Genomic DNA, 20,658 nt, shown 5'->3' with positions numbered 1-20,658 from the left:
GTGCCCACTCCCTTCTTTTTACCTATGGGCTTTTTTAACCCTTTACAGGTAAAGCAAGTAGAGAACAGCTACAAGAGAGATTTTATAACTAACTGGCTGGCTGGGTGCCCATAAAAGGAAGCTACGCCCCCCCCCCTTCATTTATCACAGGTGCCTAGTCTCATATACAAAAAATAGGGAGAAATAGGTGCTGTGCACTACAATTCACAAAGCCTAGGCAGGGAGTCACCTAAGCTAGCCAATGGGAGATGCCAACCGGAGGAATGTATGCTAAGCCCCACCCCCCTCTCTCAGAGTTTGGCGCCTCAGTCTGGACTGCCAGGAGGCACCTAGCTCTGATTACTAGCCATGAGGAAATACAGGCATTTGGCTGCCTAAGTTGCATGTGGGGACCAAAATAAAGCAGAAGGAGGTGGCTGTCCTCCCTTATAACTTTCAGCCTAGTGAATAGGATACTCACCCAGGAAACCTCTAGTTCAGGGGTAGGCAACCTATGGCACGCATGCCGAAGGCGGCATGCAAGCTGATTTTCAGTGGCACACTCACACTGCCCGGGTCCTGGCCACCGGTCCAGGGGGCTCTGCATTTTAATTTAATTTTAAATGAAAGTTCTTAAACATTTTTAAAACCTTATTTACTTTACATACAACAATAGTTTAGTTATATATTATAGACTTATAGAAAGAGACCTTCTAAAAACGTTAAAATGGATTACTGGCATGCAAAACCTTAAATTAGAGTGAATAAATGAAGACTCGGCACACCACTTCTGAAAGGTTGCCGACCTCTGCTCTAGTTCAAGTCCCCCCACCTACAGAGGGAGAGAGAGAATTTGAATAGGAATCTGCCACCTCTCAGATGAGTACCCTAACCACTGGGCTATGAGATATTTGATGTAGGGCTCCCTCAGTCTCTGCTGTTGAAGTTGTTCCACAATAATTGAATAAATATTCATTGGGTCAGTGAAAGAGTTAGAATGAGTCTATAGCCTAGTGTTAAGAGCAAATCTCTTTTCAAATCCTTTGTCATCATTAGGAGGAGGGGAAACTTGAACTGGGGGGGTCTCCCACATTGTGGGTGAGTACTTTATCCACCAGGTTTAAGACTACAAAGGAGGTCTCCCTGCTGCTGTTTGGTATGAACTTGCCTGAGAAGCCCAATTCAATAGGCTTCTGAGTATGCCTGTGGGATCAGGCTCTTGCATGGGATTAGGTGGCGATAACACCTATCTTCCCTGGTTTGTGAATCACTCAGGGGCTTAGACAGGAGACAGGCCCTCCTAGAGTGAGGCTGCAGTGCAGTGTCAAAAACTTAGGTGCCTACAGGTTAGGCGGCAGCCAATTGGGGATTTTATAGATAGCAGTGGTACCTAAAAATGGGACTCAGGTGCCTAAATACCATCGTGGATCGCACCCTAAGAACCTGAGGTTAAACCAACAGTCTTTCCAAACAGAGAGTGCCCATTGGGAGTTTTATGTAGGAGAAGACTTCAGTCTGAGGTTCTAAGCCAATAAGTGGCAAGTAATTATACGATTAAGGAGCAAATTCTGGTCTTATTCTGACCAGTGTAATTCCAGATCAATTCCATCTACTTCAGTGGAGAAAAGAAGTAAAGAAATTTCAGAAATTCATTATTTCTTACAAAATTTTAAAAAATACTTTATTAAATTTATTGATTTCAGTTTGCTGAAATGTTCATGTTAACCTTCCTTTTCCATTTTTGTTTCTCAAGGACTTACACTGAGCTTTGTGTTTGAAAGAACCTGAAAATTCAATTTAACTCACCCCAAACCAAAACATCTTGCTGGGTTTCAGGTTACAATGCAAGCCGAGGCACAAAGATCAGTTCAGAATCTGGAGCCAAACAACTCCAAAATTATGAATTTTAATTTTGGTTTGGCCCATTATGGAAATGTCAGTCTGGATCTTAAATTCCCCATAAGTTAGACAGGTTTTGATTTGGACCCCCAAAAATATTTTGGTTGTTACTTTCTATTTTCAGAGCTTTGGCTGATTAAAATAATGCTCAGCTGGTATTAATAATGTGGTGTAAATATGTTAAATCAAGTTTAATGATACATTTTCTTTGGCTGTGAATGATAAAAAGTTCTTGCAAAAATATTGATATAAATTAGTCCTTGACATTCTGTGGAGGAGCTAGATTTCACAGAATAACTACTTTACACATTTAAAATACAAAGCAAAAGAAATCTTAGTAACCTACATGAGACATTATACAGTATATATATATGTGCTATGGATGTTGTACCTGATCACAGCTGCAAACCATGAGCCTGATTCTCCATTGTCTTGCACATTTATATCCAGGCCAAGTGCAAAATGGATATAAAACTGACCTCTTTTATGAAGAACTATAAGATCTACTAATGAAAAGTGCTATAGAAGAGTTATGTTTTATTGTTACCATCATTCTGATTGCACTTGGCATAGATGTAAATGATGATATAAGGCGCAAGTGCAACAGCTGCCCTCTTGGCCAGCACACCAGAACCTCCAGAGATAAATGCATTATCTGCTCCAGCTTGAGCTAAAAAGAGCCCTGTAGGTAGGGGCTGTAACAACTCATATCCTTTGTGAATTGGCACCGAGGGGGACCTGTAACACACTCACCAGTGGGTTACACAAGGCCGTGGAGAATCAGGTCCTGTATCTTTATACAGTACATGTGGATTTTAAATATGCTGTAGAACAGTTCCAACAGCAGGATGAGTCTCAAGATTGTAGGGAGCAATAGCAACCATACCTGGTGCCATCTATTGGGAAACTTATTAGAAAATAGCAACTTATGCGGTAAGGATTTGTTACATTTTTAGCCAATGAGTCAAAATCCTACTCACCTTATTCACACAAATAGGCAAGCAGGATTTGATCCAACAAAAATTTTTCACGGCACTCAATCCAGATGTTTTAGAAGGCATGTACTATAGCTGGAGCATATAAAATCCTAAATAAAGGTAATTGCGATCATACAAGGACAAATTCTGTGGTCCTAATCAAGCAAAACATCTGGCCCAAGGGAGGCACATAGCATAGGCCAATACATTTCTTTTCACTATTCTATGTGTTTCTAGATCCTTAATAATTAGGAATTTTATGCAGAAGTCCTGATTGAAATTGAAATGTAGCCTTCAGATTTAAAACATTTTTACATTTCCTCAATCTGAAAAAATATTAATGGAGCCTGTTTAAGAGGATTCTAACAGAACAAGAATAAGGTAATTTAATTTGCTGGTAACTGCATTAATTCATCTGGATTCAAATTTGCTTACCATAGAAGGCAAGGGTCATTGAGAGTATCAGTTATTTCATGTGGTACAGCTACCTATCAATATGTATGTCAAAAATATTGAAGCTGCAGATGTCAGCTTGTTTTAAAATGCAGTTCTGTGCTGAAAAGTATGACTCAGTAAAAATGGCAGTGTGACTTTCCAAATTCAGTTGTGTGTGTTTCATTGGTTTCCATATCAAATTTACTCTGTTTGAAAGTATGAAAGTAAAAAGCCAGGGAGAGGCTATATTATCTACCTGCCCTATGCTCCAAACGCAAGATGGGTTTTTTACACTTCAAACACCAGCACCAGTATTATAACTTCTGGGGGCAGTTTAGGCCTTCATCTACACCTGGGCAACCTTAGTGGCTTCAGATTATGCCCTCCGTAACACCTGTGCAATGTACCGAAGGCTAAAGAGGTTTTGAATAGGTGTTGCTGAGATCCTAATTTAGCCTGCAGAATCTGTATTACTGTTAATGAGGCATGAGACAGAAAGAAAAATGGGCCTAGTCCTTGGGTATGGCACAGCTAAGGAGAGATGTATACTGCCTTTGTGCTCCCTAAGTCATCCCAGTTCCCAACAGCCCACTAGGAGCCAGGTGTGCCATCTGTATCCAGGGGACAAAAGCAGGTTGTGCACAGCCAGCTCCTTTCCAGGTGCCTGCCATGGCAGTTTCCCACCCCCGTTGAGCTGATCCAAAGCCCAAGGAAGTCAGTAGAAATATTTCCATTTACTTTAATGGACTTGGATTGGGTCCTATGGGCCACATTTTAAAAAACAGTTGTAGGCACCTAAAGATGTACATGGGCACCTCGACCCAGATCTATGAAGGGATTTGGGCATTGTGATGCTGAGCATCACAGTGCTTAGCTTTTAGGTATCTAGAAAATCACAAGAACAACAGTGTAATGCACAAGGCTGAGTTAGGCGCCTAGGCTCCTAGTGGGATTTTCAGAACCACCTAGCTGACAAACTCCCATTGAAATCAATGGGAGTTAAGTTGGAATTCACAAGGGGTACTTAGGTGCTACAACACTCCGCACCCCTGAGGAAGGTGCCAAGCTCCTGTACAATGCAAGGAGAGAATGAGGTGCCTAAGAATAGGATTCACAAAAGCCCAAAATGCGGATCAGAGAACCGCCCAAACTAGCCACAAGGAAATGCTGAGAAGGGGGATGTGGTCTAAACCCCACCACTCAAAGTTACTTAAGTGTCTAAGTGTGGGCCAGAGGGAGGCCCATGTCTCCATTTGGGATTCAAAGTCTTGGACCCTCTCCTGGAGTTAGGCATCTAAGCCAGGTCAGCCCTTTCTCAAGATAAGAGGAGGAGGAGGTGCTATTGCCCTCTTGCACAAAAGCCCAGTGATTAGAGCAATCACCCAGGACATGGGAAACCCAAGTTCAATTCCCCTTCTGCCTGATTTGGAGCAAGGACTTGGATTTGGGTTTCCTACCTTTCAGGAGCATTCCCTAACCATTGGGCTATAGGGTAGGTCTCTCTCTCCTGTTGAAGCTGTTCCAATGTGTATAAATAATTAAATATTCATTGGAGCAGGGGGCACTGGAACCTGAATCTCTCACATCCCACATGAATGTCCTAACCAGTGGGCTAGAAGTTATAAAGGGGTGGGCGATGGTGGGAGAGGGGGGAGCAGGGAAGAAGAGAAGCACAAGCACAACCACCACCTCTGGCTGTTTTATGTGGATTTAGGCATGCCTGGGGCATACCTACTATATCCGGCCCAAGAGGTAATTAGTGAATCCTGCTGGGGCTTAGGCATGAATGAGGTGCCTAGACATTTGGTGCCATCAGGACTGAGACAGCTGTTAGTCTGTCCAGCTGCCAAAATGTAGGTGCCTTGGGAACTTTAATGGTGGAAACGTGGGTGTCTAGAGATTTTAGGCACCTGCAGGTTTAGGCAGCCGCTGAGCAGGGATTTTGTGAATGTTGGTGGTGCCTAAATGTTGGATTTAGGAGCTAAAAGAGGCAGTTGGATGCCTATGTCCCCCTTGTGAATCCCATCCTATGTGCCTATCTGCATCTGTAGGTGCCTAAATCAACCTTTGCAAACCTTTGCAAACCTAGCCTTATGGTGCTTATTTAGTTAAAATTTACCATTTTGCCACTTCATGAAAGGATAGTTTTTTTCTTCAAAGTGCAGTGTTGGCGGATCAATCTCAAAATCAGCATATTGAGGGGAAAATGTATTGGAATTTTGCTACTGAGGTAAGGCATATGGTGGAGATTTTTCACTGTTGTAAATTGTCATAGGGCCATTATGGAGTTATGATAGTTTACAACAGCGGAGGATCTACCACATGAGTTTTAAAAGTTGTTGAACATAATCAATTATCAAAATCATTTCATCTTAACTGGAAGTCAAATTGATGGAAAAATATAGTAATTCCAGTCAAATATATATTTTAACCAATATATTGTGCATTCTCTGATGTAGATTTTAGTTTTCTTCTTTTCTCTTCTCTTCTTTATTCTTATTATGCTGAAAACCAGACAATGGTCGCAATGTCAAAGGTAACGTATGAGTATAAAAGGTACCACCCAGTTCTTCAGCTGCCACACTCCTTGGCATGTTAACTTGCCTGCTGTATGAAATGTACAAATGCAACATCCTCATGCTGACCTCTGTAGGGCCAAGTGCATTACTGAAATGATCTTTGTTTTAGTTTGTTGGAGACATAATTAGTCCCTCAGCTATAGCCACTACATTAGCTACCACTCCTTGGAAGAAGTGAAGGAATGGTTAAATAATAATTATGCTTGTTCTTCTTAAATGTTTGTTAACAAAAAGAGAGAAAGAGAGATTTATCTAATTCAGCGCTGCAGTCCTTATACAGGCAAAACCGTTATTGAAGCCACTGGGAATTTTGTCTATGAAATGAGTGTAGAATTGGATCCCTAATGAACAATCAATAGTTAGGAGGCATTTTGTTGTATTTCAGTTACCATCTTACAAGTAAAGAACATTAAATAATAATCAGGACCCATGTGGCAGACTCTTCATTTATTCCTCTTTTGTCTCCTTAAAACTAGTTTCACGCTCCTGGATGGCAGGGGGTATGGTTTCAAGCTTACTGTAGTATTCAAATGGGCATGCATGAACTTCATTGCCAATTTCACATTGAAATAACTCTTAATCATGTACACTAGTATTCAGAAATAATTTCTATTCACCAGAACAATGACAGGAAAAGGTGGCTGAGCTGTGCCTTTTATATGCCATTTGGATTTAATTCCATAGCTCCTTCTTCTGCTTCTGGAAAACACTTCTTGCACAATGCATCAGAAAACTGAATTCTGCAAGAGAAAACAGAAAACTACAGTAGTTGTAGCTAAATTTGGGAACTGTTTGGTTCATGATTTCATGCATGCTGCAAAAGTGTGTGTACCTGGTAAAATGTCTCCTTACTAAACTGCATGCAGTGCATGAGCGAAATTCTGTAAGCAATTCATCACCAGTGGACTATGAAGTCACTACATTTGCTTCTCGTGTATGTCAGCAGAGTTTTAAATATAGTGCAATGTCTTTTTTCTGTAAAACAAGTTTTGTAAGTGAATTTATTGCTGGTGAAAGATTATGGATTGACATCACAGGAGAGTGAAGTCCTCAATTAATCTACAGAACAGGTACAGCCCAAGCAGTGGCAGTGCAACACTGCCCCACCAACGTGCCTCACATCTGATCTAGAGGGATTTCTTTTGGGGCAAAGGGAGGCATATTTCATTCTCCATGTTTATTCAATCCCTGGCCTCTCTGCTGAAACTGTCAACAAGGGGCCAATTAGTGTCAGTTGTGGTGGTATTTTGTTTTTTTCTTTTGTTTTTTCCTCTCCCTGGTACAGACATCTGTCTACTAGGAAATGAATACAGAGCAGCTCACAGTTGGGAGTAATTTTCAGTCATTGCAAGCCAGACATTTGGGATTAACCCACTAATGTCCTTTAATGAAGTAACGTTATTAACTCATTGTCGATAAGATATTTTAAACCTTGGAATAACTTTTTTGAATCCAAAGGATAAAAAGCAAGGTTTTAGTCTCGTGTGCTGTAATACTAATACTATAGAAAGGGAAAAACTAAATCTCTAGTTTCAGAGTGGTAGCTGTGTTAGTCCGTCAAACAAATAAAGCCATTTCTTAGAGAGGGGTAATTAATTTGATCTCTAAACTTCCTTACAATTCTCCAGTCCCATTCCCCTCTTTAAAAAGATTACTCTGTACCAAGCACATTTTTTGGCTCCCAGACCAATTTTATAAGTTGAGTGTAGAGTAATGATCAGCTATATAGATTCAAATGCCTCTGTGCAGTATTGGAAAGAGCTACCTTTAATGGACATCCATTTCATGAAGCATTTGAGTTGTCATTGTTATTGAACAACTATCATTAATCTTATTAAAATAACACAAGACTCTGAAATATATATGGAATATGATAGGAAGTCCTATTTCTCCCAATAATTTGTTGAGAATGATAACTGTAACAATACTTCTTGAAAATTAGCGCACCAATACAAGAGGTTTTTCAGGAACATTCCATAATATTCACGAGTCAAATCCTAAACCCCTTATTCAGCTGAAGTCAATAGGAGCTTTGTCTAAATAATGTCTGAGTAAAAATGCAATAAAGATCTTGGGTTTTGGTCCATTGTTGGGTGCCTAAAAAAACAAAATGTAGACCAGATGTTAATGAATACTTCAATTCAAAGAACAGTTCTAAAATTCTTTTAGTAGTTTTACATATGGTTTATTGGATCAAATCCATCCCAGGTATATTTCTATTTGCTCTAGTAGAGTTGTATCATGGATGAATTTAACTCACTGTATATATTTAAAAATATTCGTTAGAACCAGTTATGAATCTAATTTTATTTAGAATCTCTATACATTGGACCATTGCCATCTGAGACTGGAGCACTACCAAAGCGGATCAGATTATAACATTGGCTAAATGACCATAAGACAAATTACATAAGTAAAGCACAGTCTGTCGAGAATGCAGTAATAGTAAATTGGTCCTCTATGGAGTAGACTTCAATAAACAACATAAGAATGAGATTACTGATTGAAAACTGTTTGGTACCATTTTCTCTCTATTATAGTCCTGGTCACATGAATGAAAAAAGGAGATTTAGAATCTATGTGCAAATAAAGACACAGCAGGCATTAAGTACCAGGGTATCACAATAGATGCATCATGCTAAGGGACCTAGATGTCATAGCTAATTAATTAAACCAAGGAAATGAAGAGAGACATAGGTTATAAAATACCTTAATGAAGTAGATAAATACTTGTTTTTAGTAAAATCATTTCAACTTTTTGCATTTAAAATTACTACTGTTTCTCCATCTCCACTGTAATTATTTTGCAGATGGATGTCAAATAATTTTAAACCATATCTGCACTCAGTTAATTGACTGTTATCTAAAATACCTGAAATGATTTAATCAGCAGGATTTGAAGAAAGGGCAAATATTCAAATAATATTACTCAATTTACCAAAATATGCTCAGCTTTTATAATTTATGATTTTACAGACATAAGCAACACAGGTGTCTTTAACCAGCAATAGCAAAATAACCTTGTGACTTGGCCATTCAGTGAGTCACAAGGCTGAAGACTAAAATTCTTGAGCACCCAGGCAGAACAGCCATTCCTGTACAAAATCAGTTCCTGTGCCCTTCTTTCACTTTTATATGTAAAAGTAAGGACATTATATTTCCAATCTATAGTGTGACTGGTTCCGAATTTTTAGGGACATATGTACACAGCATCCATTGACATGTATCCATTGACTTCATGTACAGTACTGTAGGCTGTGGACAAAGGGAATTATGTATGCACATTCAAGAGCAAATTTGTCCCTTATTGGCCAGTAAAAGTCCTCTTTTTATACAGACTTTTTTATTATAAACAAATTTTAGATTAACTATTTTAGGTACATATTTCTGTGGTTCATCAGTTAAACATCATGGACAACGTCTTTAGTTCTCTCCATTTGTCAAATATTAAGTATGCTTTCCAATTTTTAGGGCCTTTCAATCATATCAAGTCAAGTCTATTGGGATCCACATCGGATTCGAACCTCAACAAATATAGCACCATCAACAAAATTCCACAGCTCACTCTGAACTTTTCAGATATCAAAAATGACAAAAAGTCTTCATCGCCTCCTTCTTCGGAGAAAACAATTATTGCACCCAAGGTGAAAGATCGAACGCACAATGTAACAGAGAAGGTTACCCAGGTAGGATCTGGTTTACAATCCAATACTTTTTGTTCTCTGAATTCCTAGTCTATGTTTTAATTCTATTAAATTCATTTTTCACATTGTTTATTCTGAAACCTTGTTCATCGTGAATGATTTGGATGTTTCCAAAACATTTTAAATTATTGAGGTTTGTGCTTTCTAGATCAATTATTATCCATGCCAGCTGTAAAAGGCGTGGTTTTGTTGATATTGCTAAGCTTCTCCTAAAATGCCCTATTATACTCCAAAGTGGTGTAAATAGTAAAAAACTTTTACTATTCAGTGATGATGGGACGTAGTCTGTTATTTATAGTGTTTGGGCATTTACTTTATTGCAGCCCAGTGTCCACAGTGACTCTACATCAGTGATTCCTGACAGTGCCTGCTCAATCAATATGTGACTTATTTTGTGTAGCTTCTCATTCTGTATTCCTTTTCCTCAACCAACTTTCTGAACTGCTGGCCACTGCAAAATACAATGTAGCAGTAAATGTTATGTGATGCTACTGCTATTGGTAGCATAATGATGCCCACTAATTTATGTTCCAGTTTCTTATTTTTTCATATTACCTTTCTTTGTGGGTCACTTTTTCACACACGCATACAAAAACAGCTGTCAAAATCAGATATGAAGGCCCTTGGACTTAATTTTTACAATTTTGACGAAAGCAGACATTGTCTCTGTTGTCCACTGCTTTTCAAAACATGGTTTCCATATGCATACATACAAATATATGCTGGCACCTTCTCTTTGTTAGCATCTGTGTATGCCTGTGATAACTTCTGCCAGCAGTGGGGATGTGATGTATAATTTAAGCCAAGTTGAGCACTCTGAAAATTTGGCCCATTTTGAAGGACATTTGTTTTAATCTGCTGAAATATGTACACAAAGCAAATCTGGCTGGTGTAAGATGAGCCATACTCTAACAGCAATGTGTACAGTAGACTGAAAGTCTAGAAAATTGTAGCATAAACATTAATGGCTTTTATACCACAGCCTTTTGTATGTGGAGGAGCACAATCTCAGGAGTGGGACTGGAGAGCTTTTGCCTGGAGTGGACACCATCTCACCAGAACAGGATAAATATGATTGGTCCTTTGGTGTACATGCTCTTTCTGTGCAGAGTGGGGATTGGCCCATGATCTGGGGGAAGGAGTAGGAGATCAGGAACAAGCAGTCCCTGTGTTCCCTACAATCAGGAAGTACAGGAACTGTTACTGTGAGAGTTTCTTTTGTCCCTGACTCCTGTGCCTGAGCACAGGTGCTGGTCACAATTTGTCCCTAACAAACTGATCTGCACGCTGATAGTGTGGGTGGGTCTGGGTGTGTAAGTATAAAATACACAGTAAAGTAAAGGAGGGGGAGAGAGAGAGAGAGAATATATACACAAAATTCACACTTTGAGTATTTAGGAAAGTATAGTGCAAGAACAGGCTCTGATTAAGTATTGTCTGTTCTGTGAAAGTATCTGACGTATAAGATTGTGCTGTAAATGGTTGTTGTGGAGTTATCTGAACTTAATAATTTATTGAACACAGGAAGACACTGAAGAGTCCAAATACAGAGACTACAGAGGCTGGAAAGGTCTTCATCCATTATTCAATATGATCTATATCCAGTTTGTCACTATAGGATGCATTGCTCTCTTGCCAGACTGATGAACAGAGGAGAATATAGATAAATGGAATACGTTTTCATTTTTTAAGCCCTCAGAAGCAGTTAATGGGAACACCAGTGAATTTTCATTGCACACTTAGGAAATCAGCCTACTTTTAGTGGACAGTGCTAGTTAATGGCCACAAGAACATCAGCTGTTATACTGGTTACTGGCTGGATTGAAGGATAGCGCCCCAGGAGTTAAGAAACCAGTGATAGATGAAACTCTAGGAGCCCGAAAGGTCAATATGGATCAGCATGCAAAAGTTGGGGTGTTTATTTAAAGCTTACCAGAGCTGCTTCAATCTGTAAATATCACAAGACTTTGCTTTCTTGTGAGTTTCTCTGTGCTTGCTGCCATCAGATGGACAGGAAAACTGCTAGAACAGCCTTTCTTTTAGCATTTCAGTGACTATAATTCCAGTCCCAGCTAAAACAGCAAGTGCAGTAGTGTGAGAACACATAAAAAATCGAGTTGAGTTCAATTTTAGCTTAGAGTAGAAGTCCTGATTCATTCTTGTTTTATACCCTATCCACTTCAATTATCCAGAGTTCCAACCATTGAAAATTAACATTTTTTTCTTGGCCTCCTTTTTATATTCTAGGCCCACTGAGTTGCACGGATTTTTAGAGAAGTATTATCAAAAAATTTTGTGGGGTCTGACCATAATAAGGAGACACACAGATACAGCTGGCATGCACCACTTTGAAAATATACCACCAGAATACTTTTGAATTTTGTAGGGTATAATAAATTATTGTATTTGTTTGGAGGAACAATCAACCTCTTGCATGAAAAGACTGACAGTCATATCTCCAGTGACCCAATGAGATTATTCTCCTGTATACAGGGTTACAGTCATAAGGAACATGAGTGGAGTATAAAACCAAGAAAAATTTGAAGTATCACAAAACATAATGATCCATTAGATTTCAAGCTTTAATGTTTATAGTCTACCAAAAGAGATCAGATTCAGCCTCTGCTGGTTCAAAGGTAGAAGTTGCACTGATCTTTGCCAATGGGAGTTGCTGCACCTAAGATGATTCTGCCCCAGTGAGCAGGGATGCTGTTACAACACCATTCTCTGGGGGAGTGGACAGTTCCATCAGAGGATGGCAATTTAAATTCTCTCAGAGGCTCCATAGGAGGGCCACTAGTGGAGTCTAACGTGAGAATGGCTTGTGAATCCATATGCCCAGGCTGCCATAGTCACGTCATCTTTGAAGGCAGCACAGCCCCCTTTTGTGTCTGTAATGTATCTCTCATTGCCTTTGGAGCTCTATGCTATTAGAGATAGTCCTGTCTCATACAGAATCTCTACCTGTTCTGCACAGGCATAAAATGGTCTTCTTAATTCTAACCTAGCCTGACATTTCATACAGCAGTGGCCCTTGAAATTTGCCAGTTGTCTTAGAAAGTTAAGTAGGATTTTTCAGTTTGATAACCCTCATGTTTGCAGCTTTTAAGGCATTTTCTGTAGTAAACACTGAGAAGGACAAGTGAAATCTGCAGATACTTAGACCCCCCTGTTTATATATTGTGTCCTTGGTAAAACCAGGAGGATTTTAAAGAGCTATCATGCCACCACAACATATTGCACAATCTATGGCATAACTATCCATGAAGAAAAGTTTTCTTCAAATTCTACTGCACATTTGCCCTGACAGAATGCCATTCAATGTTATTTGAAGGCTTTCCAGTTTATCTGGATTCCAATCAAATTTCCAGTTAATCAGTAAGTATTAACACAATTTATAGGTCACACATCATTTCTTCACAAAACCACTCAGTCCAGGTGAAAACATGACCAGACACTTCATATCAGTTTACAGTAGAGGTAACAGCTGGTTTTAGCTTCAAAGAAAATTATTTCCCTTCCTTTTAATATGTATTAAAAGTAACCACTTCATTGTGAGAAGTCCATTGCACCTGCTGTGAGATCAATGAAATAGGGCATACCTCATATATTCAGCAGGCATGTTTGACCTGAATATACTTGGTACGTTCAACAGCAGTCAAAGAGGCAACATAAAATAGAAATCAGTTGTGACTTTAGCCCAGTTAATCAATCTCAAGAACCTTTTAGAGATAATCCTAAGTAAGCCTCCCTCCTTCTCAGGGCCGGCTCTGGCTTTTTTGCCGCCCCAGGCAAAAAAGCCTCCGGCCACCCCCCCCCCCCCCGCGGGGGGGGGGGGCGGAGCCGGGGGGGGGCGGCGCTCTCCCGCCGGGGGGAGGGCATCCGGAGCCCCGGGGTGAGGGTGGCGAGCCCCGGTGGGGGCTCGGCTCCCCCCCCCCCCCCCGCGGCCAGAGCGCCGGGGGCAGGGCGGCGAGCCCGGCTGTGGCCCCGCTCTCCCCGGCGGCCCGAGCGCCGCGCCGCCCCCCTCCAGGTGCCGCCCCAAGCACCAGCTTGGTTGCCTGGTGCCTGGAGCCGGCCCTGCTCCTTCTGGTCCTCATGCAATGCCTGGCCAGAGCTGCAGTCCTTGCTTCCTTGTGAGTACAAGGAATGCTCTCTGCGTGCCAGGAAAGCTGGCTAGCTGGAAGGGTTCTCCCAGCACATTCGCTTAAGGCGTGCAGCAATGTCCATGCGCCTGATGCCTATTGATGGAGTGCCAGTGGCATTGAGCTCCCTACATGCACAATGTGTCATGGAGTTCCTGTTGAGACTGTGTAGCTCTGCACTTACTCCACTGCCTAATAGGCAAGACTAATGTCTAAGGGCCAGATTTTCAAAGGCATTTAGGTATCTAAGATGTAGATAGGTGCCTGGTGGTATTTTCAAATGCACCTAGACCTGCATCTTTAGGCACCCAAATACCTTTGAAAATCTAACCCTACTAGATTTAGGGAAATTATATAAGGCCTGGCCCAATGGCTACGGAAGGCAATGGAAGTCTTTCTATTCACATCAATAATAACAGCTACTATTATTATTTGTATTGCCCCAGTGCCTAGAGACCAGCCAGGCTAAATCCACAATGTACTACTTGGCCAATGGCAGATTGCTGAAGATGAGAAAACTGTTTATAAGCCTGCATGGAAGTATTAATGGCATAAGGAGGATCTAATGTAATATAGCCTTCTACTTTCCATAGATCTGATTTATTCTTACTGCCTCTTTATACTGCTGCCATGCCAGACAGTTTCCATACTCCTCTGCCCCTTGACAGAAATATAAAATAACATATTGTCTGTCCTACTGGAGAAATAGAGATACAAGTTGTATTAGTTCTATCTTAAAATTAGTTGGTGCCTAAAATGTAATTGGATTCTTATCTTTCCCATAGTTCCCTTTAGATAGTTAACTTGTGCCTTCAACCATTGCACTTTCTTCATTGGTCAGTCGTGAAGGATTTAATCTCTTCTGGATCCATTTTCACATATTTTAAATTATTCAAGTTAGTTTTACAGAGAAATCTTTTTACATCTAATATAGCAAAAAGTCAAGTTTCATTAAAAAGCCTAGGTTTTATAAGTTATGCAAGCATAAGTCAAGCTCAATTGTCTTTTTCTAAACTCTGATGGGCTAAATTAGTGCCAAAATGCACAATTCCTATCTGCTAATGAGTCTATGTTATGGGCAGATTTTTTTTAAATCTACATTTATTCCCCAAACAATTTAGATATTATGAAAGCTCCAACAGAAATGTCTCAGATCGGCTTGACTTGCTGAGAACATTAATTCTCACTAAATTTAAAATTAAATTTGAAATGCTCTGAAAAATGCTTCATGGAACACTTCCAATTTAATTTGACATAATCTTATGTCTCTATTAACTTTGTGTCTTTCTAAAAGACTAATACAGAACCACATCGGAAATATACCATTTACTGTAATGAGAGAAAAATCTAGTAGCAGAAAGATATTCCTTCCTGCCTTATTACCATCACTTCCCAGCCTTTTCCTTTATTCCTAAACTACATAAGTAGGTACAGGGCCAAATCCTCATCTGGTGTAAATAGATGTAGTTCCATTAAAGTCAATAATAGTACGCCTATTTAAACCAGCAGCGAACCCTGCCAATAAACTAGATCTGTCTGCCTTTTGCAGACAAATTTAGTTTATCCAGGAATAAGTTAAATTTTATTTCCTGTGCATCAACAACACAGCTACTCATGGGAGAAAAAACTGACAAATGTCATTTTTTTGTGAATTTGACTAGAGGTAAAATTTTCAAAAGTGAATTTGGGATTTTCAAAAAAAAAACTCCAATGGGAGTTAGACACATAGGTGCTTTTGAAATCCCACTGGGTCCCTATCTGCATCTATAGGTGCCTAAATACTTTTGAAATCTGGCCCGAGGCCATTTGTACTCTAGGAAGCTCACCATGTTTCTAGCTTTCTAACACAGCAAAGAAGTTTCTATAGCAGGATGGAAAACCCAATGCAGAGATTAACCAACAGGATATGAGAGTAATGATACAGGGGATAATGATAAGTCAAGTTCATGGTCAGGCTGAAGCAGTGCTCCAATATTTTGTTCTGGACTGGAGTGCATCAAACAATTCCTCTCCTTCATTCCCCACACACAACATACCCTGACCATTCAACTTCTTTCTTCCATCCACCAGAGCCACATCTCTCTTCCCTTGTTTTCCATTCCTCGGCTTTATTGAAAAAAAAGCCACTTCCCACTGCTGTGGTCTGGCATCTCCACCAGGATGGCGGCTGTCTCTATAACCCAATGCCATAGAGGGTTGTCAGCTCTAGCACTGCATTGAGTTGTCAGAAAGCATGAGAGTCTCATTCTGTGGAATTTGGGATCTCTGTGATGCATCACTAATAGTGGATCTAGTAGCGGCAGAATAAGAAAGAAGGCAGAATGGGTTCCTTTTTCAGAAAGTATCTAGGGGAGGGGAGGAAAATATTTGCATCACTTCTATCACATTCTAAAGCTGGATAGGACATTCAAGGAATGAAAAAGAGAAGGGGAATGGTACAAAGATGGTGAGACAGAGAGAAAGGAAATTAATGGAAGTGATGATGGGAAATATTATCATTTTAAAAGGCCAGAGGGGAAGTAAAGGATAAAATAAGGTTAGCAAGCTAATAAGAGCAAGTAGAGGTTTGGCTGAGGAAAAGGTGGGGGAGGAAGAATCCCTGAAATAATAGCAGTGATTACAACTGAAAAGAAATACTAATTTAAGTGAAAAGCAAAATTGGGGAGAGGAGGAAAATAAGTACAAACAGTATCTTACAACTGATAAAATATGGAACCCAGAACATAATTCTTGCCCTGAAGTGTTTACAGACAGTCTGAAGATATGAACAAGTATAAGACAGTGAACAAGCATTAAGTGGTGAATGATCATTGTAGTTATACTATTTCATAGAACAGGTGCACTTTGGAATTTGTTGAAGGAGAAAAGCCTAGGATCCAGAAGTACTAGCATGTTCTTAGTGCTATAATATGGGGAGTGGCAAAAAAAGACAAAAGGAGGTTTCAGGAGAGAATCTTGGAAGGACAGTAGGTGTTGAAGGGAGAGATAATGGCAGAGATGTCAATAGTGATTGAATAGCAAAGGGTTTTTTTGAAAGTGAGCATGTGAAGAAATGTACACGGAAGAAAATGGGACATCAGTGCAGATATTCTGGAAAAGGCTTTCAGTTATAAGAGTTTCCTTCTCAGTCCTCTACTGAGAGGGAACATGGGTCTTGCATTCACTGTGGAAAAGTCAGGGAGAGTAGAGGTCCTTAAATCCACAGTACAGCCCCCTAAATCCAAGTAGCTTCTACAGTTTCAATTGCCTTCACTACTCCCCTGGCTCCTTGTGGCTTCTAGTAACATGGTTCCTGCAGAAGCTGTGCTGCCAGGAAATCCCCCAGACCACAGTTTGTCTTAGAAATTTGCTCCCAAACCATGGGTCCTACAAACCAGAGAGAGAACCCATACAAGTAACTGTAGACTTGGGCAGAGATCATAGCATCATAGACTCATAGAAATGTAGGGCTGAAAGAGACTTTGAGAAGTCATCAAGTCCAGCTCCCTCTGCTGAGGTAGGACCAAGTAAACCTAGACCATCCAAGAAAGGTGTCTGTACAACCTCTTCTTAAAAACCTCCAGTGATGAGGATTCCACAACTTCCCTTGGAAGCCTAGTCCAGAACGTAACTACCTTATAGTTAGAAAGTTTTTCCCATTAACTAATCTAAATCTTCCTTGCTACAGATTAAGCCCATTACTTCTTGTCCTACCTTCAGTAGACATGGAGAACAATTGATAACAGTCCTCTTTATAGTAGCCCTTAACATATTTGAAGACAGTTATCAGGTCCACCATCGGTCTTCTTGTCTCAGGACTAAACATGCCCAATTTTTTCAACCTTTCCTCATCAGTCAGGTTTTCTAAACCATATATATATATTTGTTGCTCTCTTTTGGACTCTATACAATTTGTCCACCTCTTTCCTAAAAGTGGCACCCAGAATTTGACACATTACTCGAGCTGAGGCCTCATCAGTGCCGAGTTGAGACAATTACCTCCCGTGTTTTATATGACACTCCTGTTAATACACTTTGGAATGATTGTAGCCTTTTTTGCAACTGCATCACATTGTTGGCTCATATTCAACTTGTGATCCACTGTAACTACCATATCCGAGTCTACCATGTAGCCAGTTATTCCCCATTGTGTAGTTTTGCATTTGATGTTTCCTTTCTAAGTGTAGTACTTTACATTTGTCTTTATTGAATTCCATCTTGTTGATTTCAGATCAATTCTCTAATTTGTCAAGGCTGTTTTGAATTCTAATCCTGTACTCCAAAGTCCTTGCAAACCCTCCCAGCTTGGTGTCATCTGCAAATTTATAAGCATATTCTACATCCATTATGCAAGTCATTAATGAAAATATTGACTAGTACTGGACCTAGGACTGACTTCTGCGGGACCCCACTTAGATACACCATCCCAGTTTGAAGAACCAATTACTTTTTGAGTATCATCTTTCAAACAGTTATGTGCCCACCTTATAGTGATTTCATCTAGACCACATTTCCCTAGTTTGCTTATGATCCAAATCAATAGAGGATGGGAGCCTAAATAGCTTTGAGTATCTGAGCCTTGGTGACATACTCTACTTTGACTTGATAGTTTTTAGGGTAGCAAGAGCATGCCACATACAACTGTTGTCCCACCATTCATGGTTCCACTCTCTACCTCTCAATATGTGGGCCTGGCCCCTTCTGGAGCTTCCACAAAGGGGCTTCTGCATAGTTTAAAGGAATGGCAGAGATTTATGCTGTAGAGACAGCACTCCTTCTTTAATAAATACCTCCAGCTCGGATTCCTAGGTTTTATCTCCCCTCCAGTGAACAGTGAGCATGGGGGAGATGGGATTTGCAATTAAGACGGGGAAAAAGGACTTGCTTGGAGAAAAATAAAAAAGGGAGATTTTGTTAATGAATTAAAACATAAAAAAGTATGAGGAAAATCCAAGGCTGTTAAAAACACTGAAAGGGAAAAAACACATTAAATTAAAGAAGCAAAAAGAAGGAAAAAAGAGAACTTAAATCAGTAAAGACATAATAGTAGAATGTTCTTATTTTATATATACAAACAGTGTTGTTATAACGTATTCTGGAGGCTTTCTGTAGATGATACATTGGAGAGTATGTCTTGAGCAGAGAAAACCAGACAATGTATGAGCGAATCAGTTCATTTCCTCACTGGTAATGCTGCTTCTCCATTCATTTTTACTCTTTTGTATCCTAAAATGGAAAGGTGAAAGGAGATCTCACCCTCCTCAGATTACCATTATGTCACTGCAAAGGGTGTCTTTCCTCACAGAACCATGGAAAAAAACAATGACGTCACCTAGACTGTTGCCAAGCCAGTGCAGAATTGTTCCTTCTTATGTATTTTCCAATGTTTCTTGAATTTTAAAGGAAGGCAGTAAGGGCTAGATTCCATTACTCTTCCTCAGGTTGAGTAGCATCTTACTGCTTGACTCGCCCCGTCAGAATAAATGGAGCTATTCAGAGTGGGGCAGGTTGTGACACACTAACTCCTATTGTGAAGCACCTCCCTTCGACGTTCCATTGAACTTAACAGGAATATCTACTGAGTAAGGTACTGCCAACGATGAGTAAGGGTATCACAATCTGGGTCAGAGTGGAATGCTGTTCAACATGAGGAAGGGGGCCAGAATCCGGACCTAAATGAGCAGATGCTGGGAATCTCATTGGACTCCCACATTGTGATCTTTTCTGGCATGTTCAGCTGCCAAGAAAAGACTCCATGCATAAGGCACATTTGGAGCTATATATGTTCTGACCATATTTTCCTCTGGATGCCCCTCACTGTATAACAATCTGAATCTTCCTGGGACAAATAGACATCTCAGCAATTTTGTCAGATTGCCCTTCCTTAAAAAATTGGAGCTGTCATGTTCCATTGTAGACATCTATCACTCGAATTAGAGTTTTGATAATACTCTCCCTTACAGCAGTTTCTTATCTTCTGAATTATAATTTCCAGGGGTGCTAAGGGAGACTATCTTCTTTAGGACAGACTCAACTTTTTTTTTTAATTGTTTCTGACAAGCTGTTCAGGAGAACAGTCCCATTTCTACACATTTTTTGCACTGACAGGTTCAGATGGGGTCTTGACACTGATTACCAGAACGAGACAAGTCTTCCCATAGGCACAAAAAGTTGATTTTATTAAAGAAAGCAGCAATGCAAAAATCTGACATCTGTCCTTTAACGTTTTTAATGAATACAAAAAAGGGCTTCCAGTCCTAAAATTACAGCCCACGGAGGTACAACAGTAAGCAACTTAATCTTTTCCCTCTCTTGTTTTATTGTAAACTCCTCATAGGCATCCAATTCACACTAATGTTTGACTCTGAAGCCAAAAGCAAGCGGTTAATTCTACTGTGAACAGAGTCAGAGCTGTATGGAGACTATAGTAACCTATATCTATCATCCATTGAAAAAAAAAGGGAGAGGTAATTTCTGAATATCCACACCCTAGGCTTGGTAACAAACCAAACTAATCAAATAATGAACATACAAGCCGGCACCCCTTTAGTCATGTTTCTTTTTTCATAAATAGAGCGTATGGCACCAAATCAGCAAAATTCAGAGATTGCCAATCCCACTCAAGTCAATGGAACTACCCACGTGTTCAAGTAAAGCATGTGCTTAAGTACCTTTCTGAATTGGGGCCCGTAGGAATTTGAAGTGTATGATGTTTCATCACAATAGTCACCTTGCAATAAGGCAAAAATCTTCTGGGTTTATAACTTTTAAATAACACTTTTCCAAACAATTTCACCATTACCCTTCAGTGAAGGAGATGAGGAAATATGTATTCTGTTTTCCTGGACAATTGGACACTTGGGTCTGATTTCCAGAAACACTGAACACCCACAGTTTGAAAAGCAAGCTCTCAAAGTTCAGACATGCACTGGTAGATCCTATATATTCACTACATGCTTTTATA

General features: G+C 40.0%; 1 protein-coding gene across 1 annotated transcript in view; it reads left to right on the top strand.

Moving 5' to 3' along the window:
• The window catches only part of KCNH7 (potassium voltage-gated channel subfamily H member 7), a 338,032-nt gene that overhangs the window by 226,972 nt on the left and 90,402 nt on the right, over positions 1-20,658 (top strand). The window contains exons 5-6 of the mRNA XM_065413350.1: positions 5,806-5,826; positions 9,341-9,555. Coding sequence (XP_065269422.1) covers positions 5,806-5,826; positions 9,341-9,555 — 236 coding nt within the window. The remainder of the gene's footprint in view (positions 1-5,805; positions 5,827-9,340; positions 9,556-20,658) is intronic.

The sequence above is a fragment of the Emys orbicularis genome, chromosome 11, assembly GCF_028017835.1.
Source record: "Emys orbicularis isolate rEmyOrb1 chromosome 11, rEmyOrb1.hap1, whole genome shotgun sequence".
NCBI classification, from domain to species: Eukaryota; Metazoa; Chordata; order Testudines; family Emydidae; genus Emys; species Emys orbicularis.
The sequence above is the reverse complement of the archived record's forward strand: the minus strand, read 5'-3'. Positions and strand labels throughout refer to the sequence as shown.